At 42.1% G+C, this 27,457-nt stretch overlaps 2 protein-coding genes across 2 annotated transcripts; both read right to left on the reverse strand.

Moving 5' to 3' along the window:
* Positions 1-4,520: 4,520 nt before the first annotated feature.
* Positions 4,521-17,298, reverse strand: LOC106584176 (regulator of G-protein signaling protein-like). Its single transcript, XM_014169123.2, has 13 exons — positions 17,043-17,298; positions 13,522-13,735; positions 13,067-13,257; positions 12,701-12,818; positions 12,343-12,430; positions 12,066-12,195; positions 11,702-11,831; positions 6,062-6,200; positions 5,762-5,886; positions 5,347-5,492; positions 4,995-5,154; positions 4,805-4,846; positions 4,521-4,610 (listed from the first exon to the last, which is right to left on the reverse strand). The coding sequence occupies exons 1-13, from the start codon at positions 17,296-17,298 to the stop codon at positions 4,556-4,558; spliced, it is 1,794 nt and encodes a 597-aa protein (XP_014024598.2). The 3' UTR covers positions 4,521-4,555.
* Positions 17,286-27,326, reverse strand: LOC123723830 (regulator of G-protein signaling protein-like). Its single transcript, XM_014169124.2, has 9 exons — positions 27,081-27,326; positions 26,824-26,903; positions 26,570-26,644; positions 26,037-26,166; positions 19,540-19,638; positions 19,174-19,335; positions 18,061-18,943; positions 17,611-17,800; positions 17,286-17,499 (listed from the first exon to the last, which is right to left on the reverse strand). The coding sequence occupies exons 1-9, from the start codon at positions 27,112-27,114 to the stop codon at positions 17,404-17,406; spliced, it is 1,749 nt and encodes a 582-aa protein (XP_014024599.2). The 5' UTR covers positions 27,115-27,326; the 3' UTR covers positions 17,286-17,403.
* Positions 27,327-27,457: the final 131 nt, after the last annotated feature.

Here is a 27,457-nt window from a genome sequence, read left to right on the forward strand (position 1 = left end):
AACCCGATCGAACATCTCTGGAGAGACCTGAAAATAGCTGTGCAGCAACGCTCCCCATCCAACCTGACAGAGCTTGAGAGGATCTGCAGAGAAGAATGGGATAAACTCCCTAAATACAGATGTGCCAAGAATGTAGCGTCATACCCAAGAAGAATCGAGGCTGTAATCACTGCCAAAGGTGCTTCAACAAAGTACTGAATAAAGGGTCTGAATACTTATGTAAATGTAATATTTCAGTTTATTTTATGAATTAGCAAACATTTCTAAAAACCTGTTTTTGCTTTGTCATTATGGGGTATTGTGTGTAGATTGATGAGAATTATACTTTTTTAAATCCGTTTTAGAATAAGGCTGTAACTTAACAAAATGTGGAAAAAGTTAAGGGGTCTAAATACATACCGAATGCACTGTATCTTCTTCACATAGAGTTGTAGAGGCTGTGTGGCTTGTGGAATGTTGTCCCACTCCTCTTCAATGGCTATGCGAAGTTACTGGATATTGGTGGGAACTGGAACAGGCTGCCGTACATGTCGATCCAGAGCATCCCAAACATGTCTGGTGGTAAGTATGAAGGCCATGGAAGAACTGGGACATTTTCAGCTTCCAGGAATTGTGTACAGATCCTTGCGACATGGGGGCGTGCATTACCATGCTGAAACATGAGGTGATGGCGGCGGTTGAATGACACTACAATCGGCACACAGGATCTCGTCACAGTAACTCAGTGTATTCAAATTTTCATTGATAAAATGCAATTGTGTTTGTTGTCCGTAGCTTATGCCTGCCCATACACTAACCCCACCGCTACCATGCGGCACTCTGTTCACAACGTTGACGTCAGCAAACCGCTCCCCACATAACACCATACACGCTGTCTGCCATCTTCCTCATACAGTTGAAACTGGGATTCATCCGTGAAGAGCACACTTCTCAAGCATGCCAGTGGCCATCGAAGGTGAACATTTGACCACTGAAGTCGGATTCGACGCTGAACTGCAGTCAGCTCAAGACCCTGGTGAGGACGAGAAGCACGCAGATGAGCTTCCCTGAGACGTTTTTTTACCGTTTGTGCAGAAATTATTAGGTTTAACTTGAGACATCTGTGCAATTGTGTTGAGTGACAAAACGGCACATTTTAGAGTGGCCTTTTATTGTCCCCAGCACAAGGTGCACCTGTGTAATGATCATGCTGTTTAATCAGCTTCTTGATATGCCACACCTTTCAGGTGGATGGATTATCTTGGCAAAGGAAAAATGCTCACTAACATGGATGTAAACAAATTTGTGCACTAAATTTGAGAGATAAGCTTTTTGTGTGTATGGAACATTTCTGGGATCTTTTATTTCAGCTCATGAAACATGAGAAACACTTTACATGTTGTGTTTATATTTTTGCGTGCCTTTCCGACTGTAGGCAATTAAAACTATCTACAGATTGTTAGGCCATATAACGTTGGCAATTTAATTCCATTTACTTTAGGGGGAAGCCTTATGGACATACCACCTATGCAAGCTAGTTCATCTTGGACAATTTCAGTTGGAACTTTACAGGGTGAGGTCTATGTACATTTCAATAAATATATATACACACTGACTGCCACACAATGTTCATACACTGAGTATACCAATTTTGCCTAAGAACACAGCCATGAATAAAGAATGGTACCAACACATCCTCCGAGAGCAACTTCTCCCAACCATCCAGGAACAGTTTGGTGATGAACAATGCCTTTTCCAGCATGATGGAGCACCTTGCCATAAGGCAAAAGTGATAACTAAGTGGCTCGGGGAACAAAACATCGATATTTTGGGTCTATGGCCAGGAATCTCCCCAGACCTCAATCCCATTGAGAACTTGTGGTCAATCCTCAAGAGGCAGGTGGACAAACAAAAACCCACAAATTCTGACAAACTCCAAGCATTGGTTATGCAATAATGGGTTGCCATCAGTCAGGATGTGGCCCAGAAGTTAATTGACAGCATGCCAGGGCGGATTGCAGAGGTTTTGAAAAAGAAGGGTCAACACTGCAAATATTGACTCTTTGCATCAACTTCATGTAATTGTCAATAAAAGCCTTTGACACTTATGAAATGCTTGTAATTATACTTCAGTATTCCATTATAACATCTGACAAAAATATCTAAAGACACTGAGGCAGCAGACTTTGTGAAAATTCATATTTGTATCATTCTCAAAACCTTTGGCCACGACTGTGGCTTCCAAAAAGGGTTCTTCGGATGAAAACAATTCTTGTTAGAACCCTATCCCCTCAACAAATAACCTTTTTGGAACCCTTTTTTATAAAAGTGTATTTACTGCCTTGTAACTCTAGTCCACAGAACACAATTAAGACATTTTGCGTGCGTGTGTGTGTAGCGTGCCTCCTGCACCTTGCATCCTAATGTGTTTAATGAAGCATATGACTGGGTCTGAAGAGAGACAAACTCAAGGCAGCCTCAAAGCCACATCTTACATTTTAAACACAACAGATTGGATTTGACACTCAATCTAATCAGGTAATAGCTGAACCTGACAGAATGAGTGAAACAGGTGCTACCTAGTCTCTTGGTCCTGCGCATGTCAGCATCACCACCGCCATTTACCAGGGTCAAGTAGGCCGAAATTGGGACCAGGGCTATACAAGTAGCCCCTGCTACTGTGTAACCATTACACAGAGGCCACAGCACCCTCATTACTGTTAGTACTAAAGACCATAACAGTCTGGTTTCTGGTAGTGCTGGTGAGTGGAACCAGACAATGGCCACATTCCAAATGGCACCCTATTCCGTTGTAGTGCACTACTTTTGACCAGGACTCATATGGCTCTGGTCAAAAGTAGTGCACTATATAGGGAACACAGTGCAATTTGGGACGCCACCAATAATAAGGTCTGGAAACACCACAGGGTCTGTAAATATTAATGAACTCCTCCTCACACAGGAAATTCTACGACAGTCTCTCACCATTTATATTTTCCTCTCCCCTCATCATGGCCATTTGTTTAATTAAAAGTGTGTTTTAGGAAAATTAGCCGTTCGTTGTCTAATGCCTCTGGCAGGTCTCCTTCTCTCTCACTCTCCATCTCCCTACCACCTCTCACCAAGACTACAAACTAGAGACTGTTGACATTTAGCTGAGAAGAGGAGAGGAAATAAAAGGGGGTTGCATGGCAGACTGACTGAGTTGAGGCAAGAGATCGCACAGGAACCACTCATGAGTGTAGAGATCTTTATAGAAATATACTGTATTGTGTACTCATTCCGAACATTTCAGTATTACTAAGGTTTAAGTCCACATGTGTAATGATAGTGTTAACCTTTGATGATTTAAAATTTTCTGTTAAAACCCACAAGTGGCACTAATCAATTCCAAATGTTAAGTGTATTTATCAAAATAAATTCAACATTTTAATGCTCTCATATTCTAGGCAGAGAACAACAAACAAACAAACAAACAAACAAACAAACTGAACAATGGCAGCAGCAGCCCCACTTGAAAGTGTAATGTGAGGGAGTTGAAAGAAAAGACTAACTTCACAATACATAATAAAAACAGGGCCTAAGGCAGCATTCAGATTCACACTGTGCAGACCGTCATTTTTAATAACTCTGACAAGGTTTCAGATAGACTCATATTCTCTGTCACAATAACATGCAGAAACAGGATTTCCGTCGCCAAGAATTAGCGCAGGCAGTGCCTTTGTTCGCCCTCAGCCGAACATTTTCCTACTCTCAGACCTTCATTCACTCCAAGCCACAATGTAAATTAGCCAGGCCTAATATTTAAGCAGAGTGGGCATGAGGATTTTTAAAAACATTTATTAAGACAGCGGAGCTGACAGTTTCTTTAGGAATAGAAACACACAAATCTCCCGTTTTAATTGCTTTTCTACCTAGGTAACAAAGGAGGTAATATACAACGAGCCCAGACCCCATAAAATAACAATTTTCTACTGGCCTGCCCTAGTTATTCCCTGTTGGAAACTTTTTAATTCAAACTACTGTGTAGATCAATTTTCTGATATGTACAGCATTGTTCTACATACTGATTTGACACCGTTTTTAATGTTGCAAAGCAAGGCTTTTCACTGAGGCTTAATTAAAAGGGATAGTAAGGGCTTTTATGGCACACGTTAGAGCTGAAATTAGCCAATTACTGTACCCTTTCTGTTAGCGGGAGGAATACCAATGTTGAGACTCGATTCCCATTTAAGTGCCTGACATAATGGCTTTGAGCTAAGCCCAAAATATATATATATATTTTAGAAACACAGCCTAGGAGGAGAGCAGAGCAAACAATGTACTAGTTATTTATTCTGCCTTTAAAAATAAGCTTTAGAACTACATACTTATGATCTTACAAGGGTTACAGAAACATTGTATTGGTTGCTCTGTTGTTCTCTTCATAAAAATTATGTGTAACAAATTAGAAAAAAATAAGTGCCACCTTTGTGATTTTAGCTTTGTAGAAAAAAAATCAATCAGAAGATCTAACGCATGAGTAAATTAGTATTGTTTATTCAACGCAACTGGCCGCTCTACTCGTCCTCACTGATCAGAAAGAGGATCCATCTTGGCCTATGCTGCTCTCTGCTGGTGGTGGGTGGAAACTACAACAACAAGCAACGAGTTTGACTAATCATTTTGGCATTCTCGAAAACAAAAAACAGACAACTAACTCATTTAGAGGTCTAAAGAATCTTCTCCCTCCTGCTGATGTATGGTATAGGTCTGGGTTGTGAGCGGAGCGATTGCATCCCCTGGTGCTATGCATAAGATGAAACACAAACAAGAAAGCACTCACCTGTGTCGCAGGGGTTTGTGATGTGCGTCCAACCCTGGGTGGCTAGAAAAAGACAGATCACACATATAACCCGTATATATTTACATACTGTACATGCACAGGTGTCTGTCTCCAAATAGTGGAACAACCGTTTGACATCAATCAAGCACATTTTTTCCCCCACTTAACACAGAAAAACAGAAATACATACTCAGCGTGTGGCCCGCTGTAGGATGGCACAGATCTCTGGGGACTGGGGGCCTTGTGTGGCAGTGGCATATTATTGTGTGACCGCTTCAGATCCAGCATGGCTTGAGGCAGGATCAGTTTGAGTCCATGGTGGACTGTAAACCTCAGAGTGGTGTGGTCCTCTGTTGACAGAGAGGTGTCACTTCTCAAACAACCAACCGGAGAGTCTTTAGCCAAACTGTTTGTACTCCATGTCTTGTATCATCTATATGTACAGTACATTTATTTACTCCGAGCTGTGTACCATATTGCTCGTCTGGGCTTATAAAGATTCCCTACTCTGCTCTTTAACTGTCTTGGACAGTGGAACTGACCTGTCATGGACATGATGGTTTTGACCTTGCTGTACCAGTCGTTGTCTATGAACAGTGGGCCCATGTAGTCTGGGGTGGAGGAGACCTCCTGCTTCTTAGTAGCCTTGACTCCATCCAGGTTCTTCGTCAACTTCTGATTACAGAACCTAAAGCAGGGGAGGGATCAGTTTACTCAGCAAGGTCCGTTCAACTAGCCTGGGTACCAGTCTGTTGCTGCTCTCTTACTGCCTGGTATACAGGCTATAATTCAACCATTATGGGGGAAAGTAATATCAGACTGTTGCCTCGTGAAATGTTGTATTACATAAACTCACAGATAAAGAGGTCTCCCTAAATACCAAAATGTGTAACACGCATGTACTGTAATATCATTGCAACATTAGTGAAAGTAATAGTAACACTAGCTATAGGTCACTTTTTCCAGCAGAAGACAAGGTTGGGGAAGATGGTTATGATAGCTGGGTGGAACAGTCCTCTGTCTACTTTCCCTGTGGAGCACAGCTGCAGTATGGCATCCCTCTGGGTCTCAGCTATGTTTATCTACAAACAAAGCAGCACAGATTTACCATATGATATTAACCATAACACGATATGGGATATAAAAAGACAGCCAATGGGACTGCAGATGAAAATATCTATTTTTGAAGTATCATATACAACATGATATCATATAAAACCATAGAACCGTATAGACATCTGAACTAAGTAGTCATACCCTGAGTTTGGGAGAGATCTCTGACTTGAGGAAAATCTTGATGATCATGTCAGCCTTCTGGTGTAGCATAGCATGGTCATTCTCTCCATACATCCCTGCAGACGCCATCACTGTGCCTGAATCTGCCAGGTTCCTGAACCTGCAGCACAACAACAACAAACACAACATGTTAGCGGTATCAGGACACAGGGACAACAGGCACAGAAACCCACATTAAAGAGTCGATGTCCACGCCCCCGCGGATATCTAACTGGCATAATAAAAACATCCCAATAAAAATCTGTCTTTAAGCTAGAGACATCATGGGGTGTGTCTCAATGCACCACATCCGCCGATGTCAGCCTTCCCCATCTACGGTGGAAAGTGGCAGAGCTACAGCTGTGTTTTTTCAGATCAGGAGACATACGCGCAGTAAAGAGGTCAATGGAACGCAGACCGTAGGGGATAGAAGAAAGCTGCCGGATTGGCGCACACTCAACAAATCTGATCTAAAGCGTATATTTGTCAAATCCGTCATGCTTGATTATGTGGTTACTAAACTCCGATTTGGATATATTTGGCTGTTTTCGCTGCATAACATTTAGAAGTAGTCCCTTTTCAGGTTTAGAAGAAGTGACTGCTAAATACTAACTCCCGTTCGTATAAGCTGGTAGCATAGATAGCATACAGAAATCGGCGGTGGTAAGCAGTCGTTGTTTAACTGATTGGGGTTGACATCCATACAAATCAAATCAAATTTTATTAGTCACATGCGCCAAATACACCAGGTGTAGACCTTACAGTGAAATGCTTACTTACGAGCCCCTAACCAACAATGCAGTTTAAAAAAAAAAAACGGATAAGAATAAGAAATAAAAGTAACAAGTAATTAAAGAGCAGCAGTAAAATAACAATAGAGAGACTAAATACAGGGGGGTACCGGTACAGAGTCAATGTGGGTGGGGCACCGGTTAGTCGAGGTAATATGTGTAAAAGGGGGGGGGGAATGCAAATAGTCTGGGCAGCCATTTGATTAGGTGTTCAGGAGTCTTATGGCTTGGGGTAGAAGTTGTTTAGAAGCCTCTTGGACCTAGACTTGGTGCTCCGGTACAGCTTGCCGTTCGGTAGCAGAGAGAACAGTCTATGACTAGGGTGGCTGGAGTCTAACAATTTTTAGGGCCTTCCTGACACCGCCTGGTATAGAGGTCCTGGATGGCAGGAAGCTTGGCCCCAGTGATGTACTGGGCCATTCGCATTACCCTCTGTAGTGCCTTGCGGTCGGAGGCCGAGCAGTTGCCATACCATGCAGTGATGCAACCAGTCAGGATACTCTCGATGGTGTAGCTGTAGAACCTTTTGAGGATCTGAGGACCCATGCCAAATCTTTTCAGTCTCCTGATGGGGAATAGGTGCTGTTGTGCCCTCTTCACAACTGTCTTGGTGTGCTTGGACCATGTTAGTTTGTTGGTGATGTGGACACCAAGGATCTTGAAGCTCTCAACCTGCTCCACTGCAGCCCCGTTGATGGGGGTGTGCTCGGTCCTCTTTTTCCTGTAGTCCACAATCATCTCCTTTGTCTTGATAACGTAGAGGGAGAGGTTGTTGTCCTGGCACCACACGGCCAGGTCTCTGACCTCCTCCCTACAGGCTGTTTTGTCGTTGTCAGTGATCAGGCCTACCACTGTTGTGTCATCTGCAAACTTAATGATGGTGTTGGAATCGTGCCTGGACGTGTAGTCATGAGTGAACAGGGAGTACAGGAGGGGACTGAGCACACATCCCTGAGGGTCCCCTGTGTGGAGAATCAGCGTGGCGGATATTTGTTACCTACCCTTACCACCTGGGGGCGGCCCGTCAGGAAGTCCAGGATCCAGTTGCAGAGGGAGGTGTTTAGTCCCATGGTCCTTAGCTTATTGATGAGCTTTGAGGGCACTATGGTGTTAAAACGCTGAGCTGTAGTCAATGAATAGCTTTCTCACATAGGGGTTCCTTTTGTCCAGGTCGGAAAGGGCAGTGTGGAGTGCAATAGAGATTGCATCATCTGTGGATCTGTTGGGGAGCTATGCAAATTGGAGTGGGTCTAGGGTTTCTGGGATAATGGTGTTGATGTGAGCCATGACCAGCCTTTTGAAGCACTTCATGGCTACAGACGTGAGTGCTACGGGTCGGTAGTCCTTTCGGCAGGTTACCTTAGTGTTCTTGGGCACAGGCACTATGGTGGTCTGCTTAAAACATGTTGGTATTACAGACTCGGACAGGGAGATGTTGAAAATGTCAGTGAAGACACTTGCCAGTTGGTCAGCGCATGCTCGCAGTACACGTCCTGGTAATCCTTCTGGCCCTGTGGCCCTGTGGCCTTGTGAATGTTGACCTGTTTTAAGGTCTTACTCACTTCGGCTGCAGAGAGTGTGATCACACAGTCTTCCAGAACAACTGGTGCTCTCATGCATGAACCGAGTATAGAAGTAATTTAGCTCGTCTGGTAGGCTCATGTCACTGGGCAGCTCTCGGCTGTGCTTCCCTTCGTAGTCTGTAATGGTTTGCAAGTCCTGCCACCTCTGACGAGCGTCAGAGCCGGTGTAGTACAATTCGATCTTAGTCCTGTATTGACGCTTTGCCTGTTTGATGGTTCATCGGAGGGCATAGCGGGATTTCTTATAAGCTTCCGGGTTAGAGTCCTGCTCCTTGAAAGCGGCAGCTCTAGCCTTTAGCTCAGTGCAGATGTTGCCTGTAATCCATGGCTTCTGGTTGGGGTATGTACATACGGTCACTGTGGAGACGACGTCATCCATGCACTCATTGATGAAGCCAATGACTGATGTGGTGTACTCCTCAATGCCATCAGAGGAATCCCGAAACATATTCCAGTCTGTGCTAGCAAAACAGTCCTGTAGGTTAGCATCTGCTTCATCTGACCACTTTTTTATTGATCTAGTCACTGGTGCTTCCTGCTTTAATTTTTGCTTGTAATCAGGAATCAGGAGGATATAATTATGGTCAGATTTACCAAATGGAGGGCAAGGGAGTGCTTTGCATGTGTCTCCATGTGTGGAGTAAAGGTGTTCCAGAGTTTAAATTTTGTTTGCACATTTAACATGCTGATAGAAATGTAAGTGTAAGTTTCCCTGCATTAAAGTCCCCGGACACTACGAGAGCCGCCTCTGGATGAGCAATTTCTTGTTTGCTTATGGTGGAATACAGCTCATTCAATGCTGTCTTAGTCCCTGCCTCTGAGTGTGGTGGTATGTAAACAGCTATGAAAAATACAGATGAAAGCTCTCTAGGTAGATAGTGTGGTCTACAGTTTATCATGAGATACTCTACCTCAGGCGAGCAATAGCTGGAGACTTCCTTAGATATTGTGCACCAGCTGTTATTTACAAAAATACATAGTCTGCCGCCCCTTGTCTTACCAAATGCCGCTGTTCTATCCTGCCGGTGCAGTGTCGTCGTTCAGCCACGTCTCCGTGAAGCATAAGATATTACTGTTTTGAATGTGCCATTGGTAGTTTAATCTTCCGCGTAGATCATCTATTTTATTGTCCAAAGATTGCATGTTTACTAGTAGAATGGAAAGAAGCATTATACCCCGATTTTTACCTCAACATAGTGTTAAATACACATATAAGCAATAGCCTAAATGTAGGTTAATTTTGCTGCGGGGGGGATTCAGGATCTTTTCCCCATGCATTTCAATGGCATTTCCATTGTCTGGGTCGAGTTCCATGGACCTCTTTACCGCATCTATCCCGAAAATTCGTCTTCTCACAAAAATGTCTGTAGCGTCCTGTTTGGGGTACAAAAAGATGACTCTCACGAACATGACGGTGTTCACCGTTTTGCTCTACAGCCCCCACAAGCATCACAGGACTCATCTGAAGTCGGTACTGCCGATGTGCCAACTTCTGTCTGTAGCGTCTAAACGGTTTGGGCTGCACACTAATCGAATGGTGAGATATGTAACTCAATATTAGGAAGGTGTTCTCAATGTTTTGTACACTCAGTGTACATACTGTATATATTTGCACACTATGAGATTGGAATGATACTGTGAAAATTATGATAATGCTCTTTTAGTGTAAGGCTATATTGATGAAAAACAGACTCCATGGGATCAAATGGTGGGCTTTTGCACAGATGGGGCTCCATCTACAGCATGGCAGGACAGCGGGCAGGGGCCTCTGCACTCTAGTTATCAATGTGTCTCCCTCTGCCATATGGGCGTATTGTTTGACACACCGAGAGACACTGGCATCAAAAGAGCTGAGCACAGAACTCGGAGATATACTGCAGCAGGTAACTTCATTTGTAAACTACATCAAAACACAACCACTGTGCACATGCCTGTTCCCAAAACTCTGTGGAGATATGGAATTAGAGCATGACAATGTTCTATTTCACACTGAGGCTTGGTGGTTATCGAGGGGGAGTGTTGGAAAGATTTTTCACATTGAGAGAGGAACTGTTGTTATTCACAATGGATGTAGAAAAAAAAAGAAAAAAAAAGACTTGGTTGACTTTCTGTGTAATGAAAATAAATTATCTCCTTGCCTATATAACAGAGATATTTGTGATCTGAACGAACTGAATGCAAACATGCAGGGGAAATACAAAAACATTCTACAGATGACTGACCGAATCAGTGGAATGTCCCCTTCCCTCAGGTGTGTATGTTTCTAACAGACAACAGCATCAGTAAGTGTCCCACACGAGTGATGACTGCTCACCTCCAACGCTTGGAAGCACACGCTTGGAAGCACTTTGGGATCTACTTCCCAATCCGTTTGACTTTGATCCTGTCTCAGTTGACATGCAGGTATGTGAAATCGAACAGCTGATCGAGCTGTCATGTGACCGAATGCATTCACTGGTCACTACGGAGGAGTTTTGGTTCCTGAATCAAAAGGAATACCCTGCCGTCTCCCATAAAAGTCATCGTACCCTTCGCCAGCTCATATCTGTGTGATTCGGTGCTCTCGTCTTCATTAAAACCAAATATCGATCCAGGTTGGATGTGACAGAAGGGATGAGGTGTGTACTGTCGACCACACCCTCTGACTTTGAGAATCTCTGATGCGACATCAAGCACACCCATCTCATTAGTGGTGCTGAGATAATGCATCTTATGTCAGACTCATTTGCAATTGACTGTCATTAGCCCCACATTGAAAGTATGTCATGGTGAGTTGAGAATACAGTCATAAATGCTGTTAGAATTTCAATTGACTGCCATAGCCCCAAATAAAAAGTAAACATTGGCTGTTAATTACATAATTTATTCCACATGGTTGGGGTCGTGAGAATTTTCAGATGTCAAAATGGGGTCTAGGGCCAAAAAAGTTTGGGAACCCCTGGTGTAAGAGCTGTTTGAAAAGACCGCCTGAAAGTTCAGCCTGTTTTGATGGGATGGAATTTTGGCTAGTAAATTTGTTTATAGACCAATAAGAAAGAGAGTTCAAAACCTCTGTCAATAACAGCTCATTTTCAGTTTTCCCCACTCAGACAGTCTTAATTTTGATTGAAAACAATCACAGCAAAGTACTTAATTGTTAGAAATGATGTGATATTGGACATTTAAAGTTGAAACTGTCAATAGAAGTGAATGTCAGTAATGTAAGAAGGAAAACATATTTGTGACCTTGTGAGACGATTCAATCTTACCTCTCACTCTCCAGGTAAAACGATAGGTCGTTGATGAGGAAGTCAATGATGATGACTTTACCGTTAATGACCCGTCTCTTCATGTGGGAGGTATCCCCCTCTTCTTTAGGAGGGGCACGGGAGTCACATGCTATAGGAGACAAGGTCAACTTAGTGGTGTGTACTGCTAGCACCAGAACTAGACTTAAAATCCTGATGAAGGTCTAACACCGAAACATTGGTTTGTGGAACATTCAAGATGAGTGTACTGGAGTTTTGTCCTTTTAATTCAAATGTATTTGTTCTGTAGCAGCTGGAGAAACGATACTTTGTTCAGCACCAGAACCAGGAACAGAATTGAGAGAGGGGACTGAGGACAGCTTACATTCGGAGAAGTGGCGGTAGCTCATTCTCAGGTACAGCTCAAACTCAGTCCTCGTGCGAGGATCCTTCATGGCGTTTTGAAACTTACAGACTGTCTTGATGAATCGGCAAAACACCATCCAGACATTTTTCTTCAGGGTGAGGTGCATAAGGAGTGAGTGAGTGAATGAATGAGAGAACATTTTAGATACCATTGCCCAAGAGGGTTATACAGTGATTGTACAATTGTCTAGTGTCTAACAGTACATAGAGGATGAGAGGCTGGATGTTGTTCCTACCAGTTTGGTCTTCAGTATGGCTCCTCTCAGGCAGGACTCTGAGCCCACAGCAGGACAGGGTGGGAACGTGTCTTGGTACTGCTTGAACCTGCAAGGAATCATCCAAACACACACATCAGATTAATACACACTGTTTCGTCTGCATCCAAACACACACATCACATCAATCACACAGTTCTGTCAAGTAGCATCTATCATCCATAGCCTGGTCCCAGATCTGTTTGTTCCGTCTTGCCAACTTCTAAGGTTATTGTCATGTTTAGCATAATAACGACCATAGGAGTTGGCTCTACAGCACAAACAAATATAGGACCAGGCTAAATCAACTCATGTCCACAAGGATAAATAATCATAATACCATGTTCCTTCCAGTGACTTGGTGACCAGGTCTTGGATGGTGTAGAGAACCTCACAGGAAACGGTTCTCATCTGAGTCGCCTGGGAGATGATGTCAGCATTGCACTGCAGGTAGCCCACTGTGGGACGATGCTAGTTAGCGTTTAAACTTTACTGTAGCTCCAATATATTACTGTAGAGGGATACTAGTCGTGTTAGCCTTTTCACTTCAATACATCTCTTTCAGTGTCATACAAACAGTCCTTTAAAACTATCAGCAGCAAAGTGAATAATGCCACCATTGATGTCAGCTTGGCTAAAGGTCACCAAGGACCCTACTCTAGACAGAATCTGACAGGAATAATGAATAAGGATTTAAGGACTGTACTGGGGTCCTCCCGGCGTAAGAACTTATTCACGATGGCGAGGATTTTGATCTTCTGAGGTTTGGGCCGGTCGATTGCTCTCAGCTTCTCTACTTCCAGTGTGAAGAGCAGCGCTCCTTGGGCATAGTGGAAACGCAGAAAGCGCTTGAAGTAGTCCAGACTCACCGGGTTCCGGATAACATCTCCAAACGACCTGTAGTACAGAGACAAACAATACGGCCATATACAAATTAACATTTCAGTCATTTAGAAGGTGCTCTTGGAGCTCTTATTTAATTAAAGTAGTTAAAACAACGAATAATCACAATCATTGCAAGTAAAACCTTCTACAAAACAGCCGGCTTCTGCAAAATCAGCAGTAGCTGGAGATTCTTACTTATGCTAGATTAGATACACTCATTAGATAAACAACGACTCAATGAACAAGGACGCATTTAAGGTGGTGTCCCAACAGTACCTTGGCCTCATAGACGGCACGCGAACGAAACTGTTGTCTTTCTTCAACATCAGAGGGGCTTTCTTCATCAAGGAACCAGCAGATACTGGCTTAGAGCTTCCACCGTCTGAGAAAGGCTTCTTCTTCTGATACAGCAAATAGTTAACACTCAGATTCTCCAGTGCCAGCTTTGGGTACCTCACCGCCAGCAAGTCAAACGGCAGATCAAGTGGCTCTAGAGACAGACACAATGACAGTATTCACAGGGCCTAGAGTCCTTATCATGTAAGTTTACTCTCCACATACAGTTTAAGTCGGAAGTTTACATACACTTAGGTTGGAGTCATTAAAAGTCGTTTTTCAACCACTCCACAAATGTCTTGTTAACAAACTACAGTTTTGGCAAGTCGGTTAGGACATATACTTTGTGCATGGACACAAGTAATTTTTCCAACAATTGTTTACAGACAGATTATTTCACTTTTACCTCACTGTATCACAATTCCAGTGAGTCAGAAGTTTACATAACAATAAGTTGACTGTGCCTTTAAACAGCTTGGAAAATTCCAGAACACGATGTCATGGCTTTAGAAGCTTCTGATAGGCTAATTGACATAATGAGTCAATTGGAGGTGTACCTGTGGATGTATTTCAAGGCCTACCTTCAAACTCAGTGCCTCTTTGCTTGACATCATGGGAAAATCATAAGAAATCAGGAAAAACAATTGTAGACCTCCACAAGTCTGGTTCATCCTTGGGAGCAATTTCCAAACATCTGAAGGTACCATGTTCATCTGTACAAACAATAGTACGCAAGTATAAACACCATGGGACCACGCAGCTGTCATACCGCTCAGGAAGGAGACGCATTCTGTCTCCTAGACATGAATGTACTTTGGTGCAAAAAGTGCAAATCAATCCCAGAACAGCAGCAAAGGTCCTTGTGAATATGCTGGAGGAAACGGGTACAAAAGTATCTATATCCACAGTGAAATGAGTCTTATATCGACATAACCTGAAAGGACGCTGAGCAACTGCTCCAAAGCCGCCATAAAAAAGCCAGACTACGGTTTGCAACTGCAAATGTGGACAAAGATCGTACTTTTTGGAGAAATGTCCTCTAGTCTGACGAAACACAAATAGAACTGTTTGGCAATAATGACCATCGTTGTGTTTGTAAGAAAAAGGGGGAAACTTGCAAGCCGAAGAACATAATCCCAACCTTGAAGCACGGGGGTGGCAGCATCATGTTGTGGGGGTGCTTTGCTGCAGGAGGGACTGGTGCACTTCACAAAATAGATGGCATCATGAGGAAGCAAAATTATGTAGATATATTGAAGCAACATCTCAAGACATTAGTCGGGAAGTTAAAGCTTGGTCGCAAATGGGTCTTCCAAATGGACAATGACCCCAAGCATACTTCCAAAGTTGTGGCAAAATGGCTTAAGGACAACAAAGTCAAGGTATTGGAGTGGCCATCACAAAGCCCTGACCTCAATCCTATAAAACATTTGTGGGCAGAACTGAAAAAGTGTGTGCGAGCAAGGAGGCCTACAAACCTGACTCAGTTAAACCAGCCCTGTCAGGAGGAATGGGCCAAAATTCACCCAACTTATTGTGGGGAGGTTGTGGAAGGCTACCCGAAACATTTGACCCAAGTTAACTTCTTAAGGTATAGGGGGCAGTATTTTCACGGCAGGATGAAAAACGTACCCAAATTAAACGGCCTACTACTCGGGCCCAGGAACTAGAATATTAGTAGATTTGGATAGAAAACACTCTGACATTTCTAAAACTGTTTGAATGATGTCTTGTGAGTATAACAGAACTCATTTGGCAGGCAAAAATCTGAGAAAAACCTAACCAGGAAGTGAGAATTCTGGTGCTTGTAGTCCTTTCAAGTCATTGCCAATCGAACACACAGTGATTTAGGGTTCATTTTGCACTTCCTAAGGCTTCCACTAGATGTCAACAGTCTTTAGAAAGTTGTTTGAGGCGTCTATGATGAACAGAGAGCGAACAAGAAGGTGGGGAAGTTGGTGACCCAGGGAAGGACATCAGTTCATTGGCGCGCATTAACGTGAGAGGTAGCTGTGTTCCAAAACGTTTTTCAAGACAATGGAATCGTCCGGTTGGAATATTATTGAAGTTTCACGTTATAAAGGCCCTAAAGATTGTATAGCATCAACGTTTGACATGTTTGAACAAACGTAAATATAACTTTTTTTACTTTTCGTCGTGAGATTTTCCGCGCGCTTCTTACACTTGGAGTAGCTAACTGAACGCGCTAACAACAAGGCGCTATTTGGACATAAATTATGGACTTTATCGAACAAAGCAAAATTTATTGTGGACCTGGGATTCCTGGAAGTGCCTTCTGATGAAGATCAAAGGTAAGTGAATATTTCTAATGCTATTTAATATTTTAGATGACTCCAAAATGGCGGGCATCTGTATTGCCTAGTGTATTTTCTGAGCGCAGTACTCAGATTATTGCAAAGTGTGCTTTCCTCTTGAAGCTTTTTTTTAAATCTGTCACAGCGTTAGCATAAAGGAGATGTTCATCTATAATTCTTTGAATGACAGTTGAATATTTTATCAACGTTTATGACGAGTATTTTTGTAAAATGTTGTGCTGATTCACCGGTAGTATTGGAGGCAAAATATTTTCTGAATGTCACGCGCCTATGTAAAATGGGGTTTATGGATATAAATATGAACTCGATCGAACAAAAAATACATGTATTGTGTAACATGATGTCCTAGGAGTGTCATCTGATGAAGATCGTCAAAGGTTAGTGCTTCATTTAGCTGTGTTTTGGGTATTTGTGATGCATCTAGTTGCTTGGGAAATGGCTGTGTGGTTATTTGTGTCTATGTACTCTCCTAACATAATCTAATGTTTTGCTTTCGCTGTAAAGCCTTTTTGAAATCGGACAACGTGGTTCGATTCAGGAGAAGTGTATCTATAAAATGGTGTAAAATAGTCCTATGTTTGAACTTTGAATTATGACATTTTGTGGTTTTGAATTTGGCGCTCTGATTTTTCACTGGCTGTTGAATAGTGTGAACCGTGGGTGGGACGATAGCGTCCCACCTCCCCGAGAGAGATTAAACAATTTAAAGGCAATGCTACCAAATACTAATTGAGTGCATGTACACTTCTGACCCACTGGGAATGTGATGAAAGAAGTAAAAGCTGAAATAAATTATTCTCTCTACTATTTTTCTGACATTTCAAATTTTTTAAATAAAGTGGTGATCCTAACTGACCTAAGACTATACTTTATACTAGGATTAAATGTCAGGAATTGTGAAAAACTGAGTTTAAATGTATATGGCTAAGGTGTACTTCCGACTTCAACTGTAATACAAATGTTGCAATGCAACTATAAATGGAGTTTAAACTTATCATTGAGCTTTCATTGTTCACGCTGTAGAAACATCAGCATTGCTCCCTCGTAGCCTTAGCTACATCTGAATCTGCACATTCCCCTTATTCTCATTAACTCCTCTGTGTTAGCCCTTGGTTACGTTCCTACCAGTCTTTTTGTAGTGCAGGTGGACAGACCCTCCTCTCTTCACGTCCTCTAGAGCCATCAGGGCCCAGTTCTCCTGCCAATCAGAGGGCTGCTCTGTGGCTCCATGGCTACAACAGGACTGACAAAGGGCCAGAGCCTCCCTCATCCTCCTGACCTGCTGCTCTTTTGTGTTCTGGCCACTAGCAGATAACCTCTGACCACAGTTCACACCGGCACTCTCCTGGCGGTCAAATAAGAAGGGAAAATGTGATAACATAACCCTCAACAGAGTTAAAGGGGAGATGGACAGATACGTGCATGTAAAAGGAGGGGGGGTACACATTTCCGTTGTAACTATGGCCAATACAGTTATATTGTATAATCAATTTGCATAAAACAAAATCAAATCAGTTACCAGACAGGAACAGAAATGTTTGTCTTCTTCGTCCAAAAAAGAATCGTAAGATGCACAAAGCACCTACAAAAAAAAAAGCCCATTACCAAGATATTGACTCAAGACATTTTAAAAGATTCACAAGATTTCAAAAACATTCAAACATTAACTGTATGTCAACATGCTTGACTTTACCTTACAGATCTCATGTTTGGCTGTGTATATCCACGGTATGACTGCTCCAGAGGGCAGGAGTCTACGGAGCTGCCTGCTGGTGTCACTCTCTAGGAGGCATACCCTCTCTGCGTTCTCCCCCAGGTAGGTGTGCGTGATCCTCCTGGCCACAGCCTGTCTCTGGCTGTGGAGGGCGTCATCTCCCTGGGCCCTGAGTATGGAGGATATATTACAGTCAAATAAAAGAGAGTTTACAAAAGTGAACGAGTCATCAATACCAAAAACAAATCATTATTAGCACATCAATGTTTATTTCTGTTAAACACAGCACATTTTACAAAGATATTTCTCGCTTTGGGCATTTTTCACAGACCTTTCATTTTTAAAGTTGCATTCAGTATTTTCACAACAACACATTTGTTCGTGATTCATTTTTCAATAATTTACATTATTTTGTGAATATCTCCATACCTGAGCACCAGGCTAAAGACCAGCTCCAGGTCCTGCCAGAGCCCCAGATGCTGCAGCTCTGTCTCCAGTCCCCTGGCACTCAGGAAGGCAGCTAAGGGCCCACCAGCCAAGCTGTCAGCTGACAGGGCAGGCTGAAGGTAGTTGTAGCGGTGGGACTCTGGAGTTGCGGGTGCAGCGGGAACTGGTAAGACAGACGGCTGGTAGTAGGCAGGAGTCTCCATACAGGTGTGTGGAATAAGTACTTCTCCCTCCTGGACCCCTTCAACATCAATGTTTGGGAGAAGGTTACCACTTCTGTGGCTGGACTTGAGGTTATCCACATTGCTGGTTTGTTTGCTGCAGGTTTGTGATTTTGCATTGTCAGGCATGTTGAGGTATTGTTCAGTTGTGGAATCAATCTGGTATTTGGTTTGACTGCTATGCACAACATTAGTGCACCGTTCCTGGTCTGTTTCACCCCCAAGAGGAAGCCACTGGCAACAGAGACGTCCATCTTGGATCTTCTCAGCCTCCCGGGCTGCCATTACGGATCTGTTCTGTGGTTCCTCATGGGGCATCCAGAGGAGTCTCTTGGTTTTTTTGGAGCAGTAGTTCCCAGTTGCACTCCCAGTCAGCTCTGCCTCCTTCACCTGTCCCAGGCCTGGGTCCAGTCGAGCAGGTATACCAGGCACGTCCTCAGGAGCAGAGCGGGATGCAATGGCGCTGTACTCCTGAACGATGTGGCTGCACTCTGCAGCTCTCCAGAGTGAGTCCTTGCAGTATCTTAGAAACTGAGGAAGCCAATAGTGCTGCAGCCGATGTAAAGCTTTGTTATACATCTGACCGATGATCTGCTTTCTAGCACTGTCGGGGAGCTCACTGGATAGAATGCTAATCATTGCATCTACCAGACAGACACAGGAGAGCATAGACAAAGGGATTTAAATGAAGAAAATACATCAACACAGCACAAAGAGTATGTAGCCCTATAGGTCAGAGAAGGGGCAGGTGAGTAGTTTCAGGACAGGTAACGGTGATGTGGCCTGGTCATCTCTTGAATGAATCATCTTTATTCATGGTGACTTTGTCGATCCCAGGGAAATGTACTTTGTCACCAGTTTTTAGTCTCCTTACCTCGTGGTATGTGACAGATAGCCATGATGCTGGATCCCTCTGTGAGATGGATGGCTCTGATGACAGTCAGCAGGGCCAGGTATCTGTGTTTCTGACCTGCATCCTCACAGTCGAGGTTGAACAACCTGGACACTCTCACACAGAACGACACCAGCTCCTTCCCTGCACACACACAGGAAGGATGAGTCAATGAATGACCACATGTGGAAAATACACAGTAGCATACAAAATAAATGAGTAATGTCACTTCATAGGCCAGGAATACACACACACACACACACACACACACACACACACACACACACACACACACACACACACACACACACACACACACACACACACACACCAACATCAGTTACCTACCACAAGTGCCCTTGATGAATGTGCTGAATCGCCTCATCCCTCTCCCGCTCCCAATGCATCTCCTCAGTAGCCACTGGTCTGCTGTTGTCCATTTCAACACTTTAACCAACAAGAATCTCAAATTAGCATTGTACAGTAGTGACCTTACTCTGAATCTGTTAGCAGGGTTTTCACACAGACCTTCATGGAATTGACAGTAAACACATGTGCCATAAAGATACGGCGGATGGGGCAGGGAAGCGAACTCGTCCCCCCCACACTGGCCCATTTGTTTCATTGAGGCCCCGATTATTAGCCAGATAATTATCATTTTGCACACAAAAAAACAAGTTAGACAGGCCCACTTGGCTAAAAATAGACCAGCCCATCTTGCATTTGCCTGAAATGCCAGATGGCCAGTCCACCCCTGGTGGGAGGCAGATATATAAAAAAAACAAGCAAGGTTTATTAAATGACTCAGGTTTTCTTGTTTGTAAAAGGTTAAAAGAAAAGTTTACCCAAAATCCTGGAATTCCCAAGTGATTCCATACATTGAAACTAATTCAGTGGAGTTTGCCCTCTCCTCTCTCTCTCCCTGCAGTGCTGTACTGAAACAGCTGTAAAATGGGTCACGTGACTCATGACATTACTGGATGCAGGTCTCACTCTGCTCCATTGCCAGTTCATGATTCATGATTCAGAAATCTGTGAAGTGTGGACAAATTTGTTGTTTTATTGAAAGCGTATGGCCGAATGAGCTATTAAACATTTTTAAAAAGTACTCTTGGTTTTAAGTCAGTATATGTGTACTTTTCCACCTAAAACATTTGCGATAATTTGATATACTTATTTTATGTAGCCGACTGCCACAGCAGCGGAGATGGGTAACAACTGCATGTGCGCTATATATAGTTTTTTTTTTTTATGTAGTGTTTTGTGGAGATTACTGTAGTATTTACTACAGTGTTTCTTTGCGGATAATACTGTAGTATTTGCTATAGTGTTCTACAGTTTACTACAAATGTATTGAGTAAGTACTACAAATGATCGAGGGATACTACAGTGTGTAGTATAGTATTCTACAGTATACTACGATTTAATACAGAATTCTATAGTAAGTACTGCAGTATTTATTCTATAGTAAACTACCATTTTTTCATGTGGGTATTTTTGGGGCAGAGAAGTGAAGACCACCTTACACATTGGTTAAACAAAGTAAACAACAACCTAAGAATATGTCTGACGATGAAATACTTGTGAGTGATGAAGAAAACTACTGGAGGGCAGTGGCGATTTTAGCATGTAAATCTTGGTGGGGCAAACAAACAAAAAGTGGGATGCATGCCAACAAAGCCACTATACAACACAACACATTAACTGCACTATAACGGTGACAAACGGTGCCCACAAACTGTTAGGGCCTACATAAAGCTGTCCCAACAGCAGAGACCCAACAGCAATCTCAACACCTTACCACTGCTACACCTGGCTATCAGCGGAGCCTTGTCTAGCAGCAAAACTGTTAATTCAGCCTCATTTACCATTCCAGTGTTTTAATTGCTATATTGTATTTACTTCGCCACCATGGCCTATTTATTGCCTTTACCTCTCTTATCTCACCTCATTTGCTCACATTGTATATAGACTTATTTTTCTACTGTATTATTGACTGTATGTTTGTTTTACTCCATGTGTAACTCTGTGTTGTTATATGTGTCGAACTGCTTTGCTTTATCTTGGCCAGGTCGCAGTTGTAAATGAGAACTTGTTCTCAACTTGCCTACCTGGTTAAATAAAGGTGAAATAAAAAAAAATGTACAAAAATTGCTGCCTTTTAAAAAAAAACATAGCAGATTTGGCTGACTTGTTTAACAAATGTGTTTTCCACTGACAATTGAGATGCACAAACTATGGCATAAGGAGACGACAAGCGGATAAGAGGTAAACCGTAATTTCGATTAAGACATTAATGAGCGAGCGACGGACATAGTCAATATAGCTATTTGTTCAGCATTTTTGAAATCATTTAACATTTTCACATTTAAGTCATTTAGCAGACGCTCTTATCCAGAGCGAAATGTACAGCGACAGAATTCATAACAGCTTACTACACAACATACACTTAGTACTACATTCTTTGCTACAGTATACATATCTCCCTTGCATATTACATTGTTTATGCAGAAGCATAATGTTACAAGACATTTTTGGACTCACCTTGTGCTGTGCTCACTTAAACAGGAAGGTGGCGCTGAGGTCCATTGTGGGTAAATTTTGTCCTCAAACTTTGTCATCAAAGTCTGGCATTCACTGGATTTATGGTGGAAACTCGGGGGAAAAAACACAGCCACTCCATTGAATAGCAGCCTAGTTGTTTCTTTGCAATTCTTGCAGTTAGCCACTGATTCCATCCAAATCACTCATTGTTGAATTTGCGATTTCCAACTTGTTATGTAATGTTTATGTCCAATGGTCGATGAGCACCGATATGTTTTATCTATAATTTCTCTTCATTATTTCTCTTCATATGACAAGGATTAAAAAGGATTTGCCAGTAGATTGTCAACTTGATTCATGATGATGACTGCTTGCTAAGATTTTGAAAGTAAGATGTTGACATGACAGTCCAATCAAAGCTACTGTACATATAACGTGATTTGATGTCATTTTATCTGTGGCCAATGACCTTAAGCCTTCTTGGAAGGGCTCTTCTAATGTAACTCTATGGCAGGACCCAAAGGGCTTAAATGTTCGATGTCTACCCTTACTCAGGACTTAGACTTGGCCTGTGACGTAATGTCCCCATGAGTGACAGAACACTGAGCCAATCACGGCGCAGTACTCCTATTTTCTGATGGCTTGCCCCACCACCACAGAAAGCACTAAGCTAGGCTGAAACACCTGCATTTTTGAGCTACCTTAATCAAGAAAACAAAAAAGAGGCCATATTTGTATGCGGCTTTATTAACTCAATTACATATATATGTTGTTTGCAAACTTATATGTGACACGTATTAATGCCAAAATAACATGCAAAATAGGCAAGCCCCCCCCCAAAAAAAATATATATACATTTTTATTCGATTTGTTTTTGTTGCTAAAAATGTGGGGCTCAAAACAGAGCCCCACCTGCACTGAATGACGGGTCGCCACTACTGGAGGGGAACCGATGGTGTCTTCTAAACATATTTATTTGAGCCTATTCGGACGAAAAATTGAGGAAAATTGAGCTTTAGATGGCCACTGCGGCCACTCTAGCCACCGAAGCTGTAGCAACAGCTAGACCACAGCCCCAACCCATCCCCAGGATCAACATAGTCTGGTGCTGCAGTTGAGGCAATTGCTCTCCAATACCGACAGATGAGGAATGTTTGTGCTGCAGATAATTTGAATACGTGACTCCAATTCTTAAAAAATGGATCAACGCAATGATGATGATGTGCAGTTAGATTACTTTTGCTGCCCTCCAACTCTGGTGTCCTTGATTTTTTTTTTCTTATTTCAAAAACGAATTGGAGAACACAACGCTGTTCCAGCTGGGCTAAATGGGCAATTATCCAACGAGTAACGTTAAGTAGCTAAACTTTACTTTATTTAATGATTGCTTATCGTAAACTTCTATGAGCGGGACAGATAGTGGGTTTATGTCTTCACATTAGCAACAGCTGTATATTTGAGTATTCTTCGGTTTTCTGCCCCCATAAGTTCCGTCTGCATATCTCGCTCATATGCATCGTTGCTGAAGTGGTTGCTACACACATGCAGCGACGCAAGGTTGGCTGCTGGAGAATTTACATCATATTTACTATTTCAAATTACTACTAACCATCTTCTGCATCTCTATCTTTTATCAGAAAACAGTTACATTTGGGGCCTTCTTCCATTGATTTCCTGTATATATTGCAGCCAGGGACCGAACACCAACTTGCTGTCATCTCTTTTTCATAACAAATTTTACCTGAGCCTAACTCTATCATCACAACCCACCCCCAACACACACAAATTTTGTTTTAATCCGTGAGGTCAAGCCAAGCTCCATATAAGGACATATCATGACGTTTCTATGTAGCAGGGTGTCCCCCAGAGGGCGCACATGAGCAGTTATCTCGTGCTGTGGCAGTCAGCTACAGAGTAATAATATAAAATAATAACAAATGTTTTAGGTGGAAAAGTACACATTTTCTGAATCAAAACCAATAGTACATTTGACAAAAATAGCTAATTCGGCCGTACGCTTTCAATAAAACAACTAATTTGTCAAAACTTTGCGGATTTCTGAATCATGAATTCACCGGCAACAGAGCAGAGGCCTGCATCCAGCAACGTCACGAGTCGCGTGACCTGTTTTTACAGCTGTTTCAGTACATCACTACAGGGAGAGAGAGGAAAAGAGAGCAAACTCCACTGAATTTGTTTAAATGTATGGAATCACTCGGGAGTTTCTGGATTTTGGGTAAACTTCTCCTTTTAATGTAAGCGTCTCAATACAGTTGTATTCCAGCCACTATGGGGCATCTGGGTGAAGCCCATGGGAAATTACAAAGAAAAGTTTGAGTTTGAAAAGTACTGTAAACTGCTGTTAAATTGAATGTTAATCAATGTGTTACTCTTTCTATGGAGTTTATAATGTAAGCTTAAAATGCCAACGGGAAGGTACTGTTTATTTATAATAATAACCTGCAACCAACTTCCCTGAAAACTCTTGACCACACCCCAAAAACATTGTCAAAACTGCACGGTCACAAAGTAGTTGCTCTCACACAAATAGACTACAGTAACAACAAACTCCACACAGGGCCTTCAGGACAAATACTTCATCACTTTCTTCTTCTATGATATAATGGCGGTCAGCAAACAAACGTTAACGGTGCCGCCACCTACTGCGGTTGAGTGTGTGGTCAATCACAGTTTACAAAATGTCTAAATCCTCCTACCTAACTCAGTACTTCTGGGAAAATAAAAACGAGCCCTACTAACTTCCAATAGACCCGCCCCCATCCCCAAAATCCCTTCTGAACCCCCCCAACCCCAATGACCCTACACATCCATCTTTCCCTCTCTTCAACATACTTACAACAATATAACACATGCTCCACTGTTTCATCAACCATACACTCCAGACACAAACCATTCACATGCTTGCCAACCAGATATAATGATGAATTCAATGTACAATGTCCTAAGTGCAATCAAGAAAACCCCACCTCTTCCTTCCTGATCTGACCTTTGAATCTTGGTCTACCAACCTTTCTTTGGAGGGCATCATATCAATGATATCTTGTTTCAAAGCTTTTGGCTAACTCGTCTACATTTTCCTTCCCTTTCACACCCGGAAGTGCTGGGACCCACTAGAATCTCCCTACTACACCGTCTCTCAATTATCCATCATAACATGAATACTTCCAATAGTAGGTCACTCCTATTCGATTTACCAGATGGTAGACTATTCAATACAGACAGCGAATCTGAGCATACTATAATTCTAACACATATGTCCTCCACCCACTGGAGGGCAACTACTATCACCAACAATTCAACTGAATATACTGACAGTGCATCTGTTAGTCTTCTACATATCTGCACATCAAATTCAGGGATGTAAACGCCCGCTCCTGTGCGCCCACTATCTGGGTCCTTGGATCCACCGTGAAAAGTGGTCAAAAAAAAAAAATTAAAAGCATAAAAACTTCTACCAATGTAATTGTCAACCAGTTTCCCTAGATCACTGACTTCTGACCAATCTTTCCTTTTTGCTACCAAAGTTAGATCAACAGGATCTGGGAGTAACCACGGAGGAACATCCGCTATCACCACAGAAGGGCCAACCTCCAACTCCCTCAAACCACTCATCAACAAGCTTTCCAACTGTCCAACCAAAACCACTGCCTACTAGTATTCCCAACAGTCATCTAGAACAGTAGCAGTGGGATGCTCAACCTCACATTCTTTCAACCTAATCCAACAAGCTAATGACAATTTTTTACGCCGTTTATCCAAAGGCATCTCACCTGCCTCCACTAGTAATGTGCATACAGATGTTGATTTAAATGCACCAATACATATCCTTAAAGCTATATACTGGATTCTGTCCAGCCTCTGAAGCCAAGTCTTCGCCGCGTCGATAAACTATACACCCGTAATCAAGTGTCCTCCTAAGCAGAGCTCTATAAATATCCATCAATGATTGTCTGTCAGCACCCCATTCATAACCAGAGACCGAGCGCATAAGATTCACCACCTTCTTACACTTTGTTTCAACATTCATGACATTAGCTTTCCATGTATATCACTCATTGTACCCTTAACCCAAATATTTGTACTTAGAAACCCTCCCCATACTTTATCACTTTCAACAGGTAAAGGGTACTTTTATACCATTTAGATGTTCATCACTAATAAGAGTCCACAGGGAAACACTGACCAAAACTATGGTTCCTTCCCTGTCACGTTTCTCTATGCTTTAGTTTTACAGTACCGCTGTCATACTGCAAAAAAATATATATAACTAATCGGATTACCTTCTGAATGATGGTTTGAGAACTCCAAGAATTCTTTACAGAGAGTGTAGTAATGGAACAACTCTGTTTCCTTGAACAAGGTGAAGCGATGAGCAGTCAACCACTTCTGAAATCCTCCTCTGTTCACCTCCTGTTATGTCAAAAATAAGAATAGCATATAAATCATACAATTTCTAGAAAGTATAACAAATTCAGGGGGTAGCCCTGACCAGGACTCGAACACAGGTCTAGCAACTATTAAGCCAACACCTTATCCTTTATGACAAGTGGTCTGAACCTCTTGCTTAGGTTGATAGGTGTTCAGTTAAGGTCGCTACAATATTAAATAAAAAATACCCAGGCCTACTGACTTCTTTTTTTTCAAAATGAAGAAATTCATTTGTATTGTCTTTCTCATGGGTATGTAGAGTAAAAGTTCTGTTTTGAACTCTATTTGAACCCTATGGTTCAAATTTTAAAAAGAATGAACAGCGAGTACTGTTTTATAAATGAACCACAGGAGAGCGCCATTCGTTAGGTTTTGGATTCTCTACCTGGCCTTGAAGTAGCTCAGGACAAGTTAACCATTTATTGTCCGACAGAAAGAAGAGAGGAGTTTGACCAAACACCTAGACAGAAAACAGATTGAAATGTGACATACATTCTGTGACAGTTATTTTATTCTACTCAGTTATGTTCTAGTATACATTCTGTGAAAGACCTATTCTATTCCATTCTGTTCAGTTATATTCTATTCTATATTATGTGAAAGAGCTGTGTTCTATTTTATATCGCAGAAGGTGCTCACCGGTAGGTTCAGAAACGTGTTAAAGAAATCCACGAAAACGTCATTTTTCAAAAGATCTGACAGTCGGTCATCATCTCCACCTAAAATAGATACAAATGTGAACAAGTTGTGGTGTTGTTGAAAAAAAAAACATAGGCCTACATTTTATAATGTTAAGTGGGTCATGTTAGGTTTCAGCAAATAATTCATAAGGAATGACATTGTGCAGTCTACCGGTATTATAGTATTTTGCTACTGTATTATTATGCAGAACATACCAGATGGTTTCAGTATTGATGAGTTGTTGGTCATTTTTATTCGTTCATTCTACAATACCTAAAAAAAAGCAGGTTGTCTACCAGGCAGACTGTACCTTTATTCAGCCATGTCGTTTCACATACAGTCGCTCTATATCACCAATGACGTAATAATTTAATCACAAAATCGTAACGTAAACCTGTATGAATTGTTACAATTCGTTACGTTGTTGGTTAATTGGCTTGTAAATCGGTAGGCTGTATTTTTTTCATTCTCGTTTCTTCCTCATAACAAATGTCCATCTCAGAATAAAATATTACATAACGTCCATATTTTAGCCAATAGAAGGCAAAGAACAGTCAAAGAGCATCATGGTCTTATTTTTCATCATTTAGGA

Source organism: Salmo salar, chromosome ssa23, assembly GCF_905237065.1.
Source record: "Salmo salar chromosome ssa23, Ssal_v3.1, whole genome shotgun sequence".
NCBI lineage: Eukaryota > Metazoa > Chordata > Actinopteri > Salmoniformes > Salmonidae > Salmo > Salmo salar.